Source organism: Neoarius graeffei, chromosome 1 (assembly GCF_027579695.1).
Source record: "Neoarius graeffei isolate fNeoGra1 chromosome 1, fNeoGra1.pri, whole genome shotgun sequence".
NCBI classification, from domain to species: domain Eukaryota; kingdom Metazoa; phylum Chordata; class Actinopteri; order Siluriformes; family Ariidae; genus Neoarius; species Neoarius graeffei.
In genome coordinates this window covers 43863172-43870897 of record NC_083569.1, presented here as the reverse complement: position 1 = coordinate 43870897, position 7726 = coordinate 43863172, and the positions used below count along the sequence as shown (strand labels likewise).

At 39.8% G+C, this 7726-nt stretch overlaps 1 protein-coding gene across 1 annotated transcript; it reads right to left on the bottom strand.

Moving 5' to 3' along the window:
* Nucleotides 1–4932: 4932 nt before the first annotated feature.
* rnf182 (ring finger protein 182) lies at nt 4933–5664 on the bottom strand. The gene has a single exon (XM_060923068.1). It carries the CDS (start codon nt 5662–5664, stop codon nt 4933–4935), a length of 732 nt encoding a protein of 243 aa, XP_060779051.1.
* Between the last annotated feature and the right edge of the window lie 2062 nt (nt 5665–7726).

Below are 7726 nucleotides of genomic sequence, written 5' to 3'. Positions count from 1 at the left end.
CAAATGGTGCTAACCCCCCAAAAATCCATTTTAATTCCAGCTTGTAATGCGACAAAACAGGACAAACACCAAGGGGGATGAATGCTTTTACAAGACACTGTATAAGGTATTAGCTATAAGCTGTGTGGCTTGCAGACCTAAATCAAACTGTCTCACATATGTGTTTCCACAAAATTGCCAAAAACATCAATAACAAAGGCTAGGGATAGTGAGACTGGTGGTTACAATCACATATTCTGAGGACCTCAAATGTGATTTTTCATTAGTGAAATAAGTGATGACCACAATGAACTATCAAACAAATAGTAGGCATCTATCCGTTACCTATACTGTTTATCAGTCAGGGTCATGGCGAAAGCTGGAACCAATCCCATCTGACTTCAGGTACCACTGGGCAGGTCACCAATCTATTGTAGGGTTAACACAGAGACAAACAACCATTCACACTCACACCTGTGGGCGATTTAGAGTAGCTAGTTAACGTAATCTCTATGTTTTTGGACTCACTCACTCACCCTGATGCCTGTAGGCCTGTCAGTTGCCTGCCTCTTATAAGGATGTCTGTGTTTATCTTGAACATGCTTCATCCACTGCCAGCTTGCTAGGCCTGTCCCGGTTTCGCCAGACAAACACCATTCACACTTCTGGGCAATTTGGCATAGCCTCTCTCTCTCTCTCTCTCTCTCTATTTGGCAAATCACTGCAGTGGCGTGTCCGCTCCGATTGCTTTTCTTCCAGCCATCAAATTTTCGAGGAAAGAATTACAATAGATGCCTTGCAACCATGTGATCAAAATGTGCTACGCCATGAGCATCCGCTATGATGGTGGAAAAACAAAGCAACTAGGACGGCAGCCACTGAAAGCGTGCCTGTAAACAATGCTGAATTTTCTCAGTATTCCCACGATTTGAACGATCGAGTGAAGATTCGACACAAAGAGAAGATAGATATGTGTGGTATTGACCCATATTATTTAAAAAAGTCAGACTTCTCTGAAGATAAGATGCTTCTACCGACCATCAAGTACGAATACAGGTCATTTCGTCCAATGCCTTTTTGTCCAATAGTTAAGATATTTCATCCAAAGCCTTTTTTATACGCACTATCATTTATTTTATATTTCAGGTATTTGTTTGTTCAAAAAAAGGAGGAATTCTCAATGGAATTTGACCGAAGCCAAACACATTTTTGTAAAGCAAATGAGTGCCATAGTACGTGCGCTTCAACACTAAAGCGCGTACTCAGGGGTGTAACCACGTCGGCCCATACCACTTGCTGACCCTGGGATGAGTCCACTCCCTTGTCATTGTAGGCTGCTCGCTTGCATGTCAATGTTTCTGGCTGGATCATATTAAATCTTCAGGTGCCAAGCAGCATTCTCGCAGCAGGTTTGTTCGCGAATCCCGGGCCGAGGCACGGTCCTACCGACCCAAGACCATGCTCTTTCGAAGGAGGAGGCTTAGAGGGAGGTGCCTGTAAAATTTGGCTTCACTGTGAGTTTCATTGGCCGAGTTATTAATTTTTAAAGCTGGCTGGATCATATTAAATCTTTAGGCGCGGAGCAGCTCTTTCGCGGGGCTTTTGTTTGTGAACACAGGAATACCTGAAATATAAAATAATTGATAGTGCGTATGAAAAAGGCTTTGGACGAAATGTCTTAACTATTGGACAAAATGGTCATTGGACGAAGTGTCCTGATCCTCTCGTCTCCTCTCCGTACTAAGCCTCAGAGTTTCCTCGCCCTCTTTCCGAATCATAGACAGAATTCTAAAAAATCGGAACGTGCCACGGTCATGAGTACTGTTGTGACCACAAGCATATACAGCACAAAGAAATGGCATTGCTAAAAGAATGCTTAAAGCAGTGGAAAAACAAAGAGAGTTGCGTACGCGTGACTGTTTTGTATGGAATGTTGCTTGACCTCGCATTTGTATATCCACCAACATGGCCGACATTCGGGTTTCTATTTTGCTTTGACGTCACTTGCAAGTCAAGGACAGTGGTTTCCCATTGTCTTCTACTGGATTATTATAGAGGTTTTCTCCTCTCAGCCATTCACACACATTCACACCCATGGACAATTTAGAGTAGCCAGTTAACCTAATCCACATGTCTTTGGACTGTGGGAGGAAACCTCTTGGAGGCACATGGAGGAAACCCATGCAGACACATGGAGAACATGCAAACTCCACACAGAAAGGCCCCAAGGTTCAAACCCAGAACCTTTTTGTTGTCAGGCGACAGTGCTAACCACTGCACCACCCCTCCCAAAATAGTAGACATGTTAATTCAATATAAAATGTATTTTATACATGTAATACATGTAATTTTATATAATGTATACCCCGCCTTTTGCCCGTAGTCAGCTGGGATAGGCTCCAGCTTGCCTGCGACCCTGTAGAAGGATAAAGCGGCTACAGATAATGAGAATGAGATGAGATGAGAATGAGATGTATTTACACATTTCAAAAACAATATTACAATTCTTCGACAAGAATGATAAGACTAAATAAAGATCATAAACTGACAAAAGTGCCATTAGCATGCTGAATGCTGAAATGGATTATTTTCCATTGCCAAAACACATCCTGAAGTGTTTTACCATGGTGCTTGAAAGTTTGTGAACCCTTTCGAATTTTCTCTATTTCTGCATAAATATGACCTAAAACATCATCAGATTTTCACACAAGTCCTAAAAGTAGATAAAGAGAACCCAGTTAAACAAATGAAACAAAAAGATTATACTTGGTCATTTACTTATTGAGGAAAATGATCCAATATTCCATATCTGTGAGTGGTAAAACTATGTGAACCTCTAGGATTAGCAGTTAATTTGAAGGTGAAATTAGAGTCAGGTGTTTTCAATCAATGGGATGACAATCAGGTGTGAGTGGGCACCCTGTTTTATTTAAAGAACAGGGATCTATCAAAGTCTGATCTTCACAACACATGTTTGTGGAAGTTTATCATGGCACGAACAAAGGCGATTTCTGAGGACCTCAGAAAAAGCGTTGTTGATGCTCATCAGGCTGGAAAAGGTTACAAAACCATCTCTAAAGAGTTTGGACTCCACCAATCCACAGTCAGACAGATTGTGTACAAATAGAGGAAATTCAAGACCATTGTTACCCTCTCCAGGAGTGGTCGACCAACAAAGATCACTCCAAGAGCAAGGCGTGTAATAGTTGGTGAGGTCACAAAGGACCCCATGGTAACTTTTCTAAGCAACTGAAGGCCTCTCTGACATTGGCTAATTTTAATGTTCATGAGTCCACCATCAGGAAAACACTAAGCAACAATGGTGTGCATGGCAGCGTTGCGAGGAGAAAGCCGCTGCTCTCCAAAAAGAACATTGCTGCTCATCTGCAGTTTGCTAAAGATCACGTGGACAAGCCAGAAGGCTATTGGAAAAATGTTTTGTGGACGATTGAGATCAAGATAGAGCTTTTTGGTTTAAATGAGAGGCGTTATGTTTGGAGAAAGGAAAACACTGCATTCCAGCATAAGAACCTTATCCCATCTGTAAAACATGGTGGTGGTAGTATCATGGTTTGGGCCTGTTTCGCTGCATCTGGTCCAGGACGGCTTGCCATCATTGATGGAACATCTCATCTCATCTCATTATCTCTAGCCGCTTTATCCTGTTCTACAGGGTTGCAGGCAAGCTGGAGCCTATCCCAGCCGACTACAGGTGAAAGGCAGGGTACACCCTGGACAAGTCGCCAGGTCATCACAGGGCTGACAATTGATGGAACAATGAATTCTGAATTCTACCAGCGAATGCTAAAGGAAAATGTCAGGACATCTGTCCATGAACTGAATCTCAAGAGAAGGTGGGTCATGCAGCAAGACAACGACCCTAAGCACACAAGTCGTTCTACCAAAGAATGGTTAAAGAAGAATAAAGTGAATGTTTTGGAATGGCCAAGTCAAAGTCCTGACCTTAATCCAATCGAAATGTTGTGGAAGGACCTGAAGCGAGCAGTTCATGTGAGGAAACCCACCAACATCCCAGAGTTGAAGCTGTTCTGTATGGAGGAATGGGCTAAAATTCTCCTAAAAGCCGGTGTGCAGGACTGATCAACAGTTACCGGAAATGTTTAGTTGCAGTTATTGCTGCACAAGGGGGTCACACCAGATACTGAAAGCAAAGGTTCACATACTTTTGCCACTCACAGATATGTAATATTGGATCATTTTCCTCAATAAATAAATGAACAAGTATAATATTTTTGTCTCATTTGTTTAACTGGGTTCTCTTTATCTACTTTTAGGACTTGTGTGAAAATCTGATGATGTTTTAGGTCATATTTATGCAGAAATAGAGAAAATTCTAAAGGGTTCACAAACTTTCAAGCACCACTGTATACTTCTACCACAGTGATTTGCCAACAAATCCATCCATCCATCCAGTATTTATACCGCTTATCCATCAGCATAAGCTGGAGCAAATCTTAGCTTCAATGATTAGATTTTTAAAAATTAAATAATTAATTAATGACATGCTGCACTTTTAAAGTTTTTAAATCAGTTTATTAGTAGTCTTAGATTATGGAGCATCTGCTATACAAGCTGTGTATGAGCTATTACTAAAGAAATGATTATGTATGTGAATCAGCACATATACAGTAAACCTTTCATTTAAATTACAGCCAGAACTATTGTCAGAGCCATAAAATAATTAATCAAGAACCATTCAAAATGTGATTAACACCTTCAGGTTTGAGAATTCATCAGTACTGCAGTATAAAAGTACATAGATTCTAGAGATTAACCAACTAGTTAGAAATTATATTCTGAAATAAAACTACTTAAGTAGTTTTGTTCTCAGTCATTTTGTAAACTTAGAACCAACATTTTCAAAAACCTGTCTGTCCTCTGGCACATCCACAGACTGCTGCAATCACTTAGGAGGCATCCCTGCTTTGATCCTTAAGGTGGCACACAGTCCCAAAACTCATGGCACACACAGCGGCACATCCCATACACCATGATCATGAGTAGGCTGACAGGCACTAGGCTGATCAGTATAAATCCCAGAGTGGTCTTCTGCATGATGAGTAAATAGACACCCATTGGCAAAGAGCTGAAGTACAACAGTCCCAGGAGCCACACAAGAACTCTGGCCAATGCCTGGCACAGCAGCGTGGGACAGTTCCACACTGTGCAGCGTCGCGTCATTGACGCCATGGAGTCCAAGCTGGAGGATCGGTGATCTGCTGAAACGGCATGCTCCTGTGGTGATTCCATAATGGTGATGACCACATAATTGGAACATACAGACGAAGGCGTTGCCAAAGCTGAGTGACCCACCAGAGAGTTTAGACGTCCGGGACTGAGCAAAATCTCACCCTGGCTCCCCTTTAAATTCAGATATTGGTTTTGGATGGACAGTGCAGTCACCAAGTTGTAGTCATCAGGCAGACTGCCACCAGATTCTCCAGGAAGACCAGTAATGTAGCGGCAGAAAGGGCAGACCACTGAGTTTGGGGGTGACTCACCCAGATTGAGGATTTTTACCAGGCATTTGGAGCACAAACGATGGCAGCACTTGAGCACTTTGGGTCGCCGACTAGACAGATTGTAAGCACAATAGCAGATCTTACACTCCAGCTCATCAGTGCTCAAATCGTCCACAACTTCCTCTGGTAGTTGACCCATCATCTCTTGCTGGTCTCAGCACTTCTGCATGGACTTATCATGATAGAAGACAAGGCTTAGGAACATAGTCTCAAGGTCGCCACGACGCTACAACTGAATGCCAGACAGAGAGGCTGCGCCACAACTTTTACCAACTCAGGATCACATGCAAAACTGGGAGTTTTTTCATACTGGAGTTTGATGTAGAGAGAGAGAGTTTCATGCTCTGTGTGGAAGGCTGGGCAGAGAGGCAGTCATAGAAAGAATAACTGTTAACACAGCACTAGAGAACAAACGCAGCAATAACAAAGCAGGTCCTGTAAACCAGGCCTGGAATTTTCTAGCCAGGCCTTTTGTTGCTTGTGAAATTCAGTCCAATTAGGGTCTTCATACCCCATTCTGGCACACTGTTGATACTGACGTGATTTGCTTTGTTCCTTCCTTCCTTCCTACCTTGTTGCAACATTCTCAAAAATCCCTACATGCATTTTCACTTTAAAATATTTCATGGAACCTCCAACATGTTTGCATAATAATGAAACAAAGTACAACTGAGTATTATTATTATTATTATTATTATTATTATTATTTAGAGTAGTGCAGGATTCTGCACTGAACACTGCCCTAGATATTCAGCCAATTCATTAGTGTCTACTGTTGCTCAGGAAAAACAGGGCTTATGCTTCTCTCATTCTGTCTTCTGTGCTGACTCTGGAAGACACCCTCTATTCAGAATCTATCATGTATTTTATATTGGCTGTAAACATGAAAAGGTCGTAAAAATTCTCGTCCAACAAAAAGGTGCCTTTGACTAAAAAGAACCTGTTTCATATTATGTTTCAGATATTTCATAATTAAATCATTCTGTAATACTATAACAACTGGAAAGCTGTTGTTATTACTGTTCCTGTTGATAAGATTAAGTTGCTTTATCTCTGAATTTTCTCAGAAAAGAAATTCATTTAGTGTGCATAGAAAATGTATAAAAATTAAATGTGGCATAGACCAGAAAGTAAGCTATGTAAAGAAGTGTTTATAAAGCTAACTAACTTACTTACTCACTTAATTATTGACTTACTTACTTACGTACTAGCTTGCTTACTCACTTGCTTGCTTACTTACTTATGTACTAGCTTATTTGATTACTCACATACTTATGTACTAGCTTATTTACTTACTTAATTATTGACTTACTTACTTGCTTACTTACTTATGTACTAGTTTATTTGCTTAGTCACTTATGTACTAACTTACTTATGGACTAGCTTATTTACTTACTTACTTGCTTACTTAATTATTGACTTGCTTACTTACGTACTAGCTTGCTTACTTACTTATGTTCTAGTTTATTTGCTTACTCACTTAACTAACTTACTTGCATACTAGCTTACTTATTACTTATTGACTTATTTACTTACATACTAGCTTACTTACTCACTTGCTTACTCACTTTCTTATTTACTTACTTACTAGCTTACTTATGCACGAGCTTACTTACTCAATTATTGATTTACTTACCTACTTATGTACTAGCTTACTTACTCACTTATGAGCTTACTTACGTACTAGCTTACTTACTCGCTTATTTGCTTACTCACTTTCTTATTTACTTACTTACTAGCTTACTTATGTACTAGCTTACTTACTCACTTAATTATTGATTTACTTACCTACTTACATACTAGCTTACTTACTCACTTACTTATTTACTTACTTATTCACTCACTTACTTACATACTAGCTTACTGACTCACTTGCTTATGAGCTTACTTACTTGTGTACTAGCTTATTTATTTACTTACTAGCTTATTTGCTTACTCACTTACTTATTTACTTACTAGTTTATTAATGTATGAGCTTACTTACTCAATTATTGACTTACTTACGTACTAGCTTACTTATTTACTCACTTGCTTGCTTACTAGCTTACTTACTTATGTACTAGCTTATTTACTTACTAGCTTATTTGCTTGCTGACTTACTTATTTACTTACATATTATCTTACTTACTTACTAGTTTATTTATGTATTAGCTTACTTACTCAATTATTGGCTTACGTACTAGCTTGCTTACTCACTAGCTTAT

Excerpts from the sequence above, each read along its gene's own strand:
- rnf182 (XM_060923068.1), bottom strand. The coding sequence starts at position 5,664 with ATGATGGGTCAACTACCAGAGGAAGTTGTGGACGATTTGAGCACTGAT.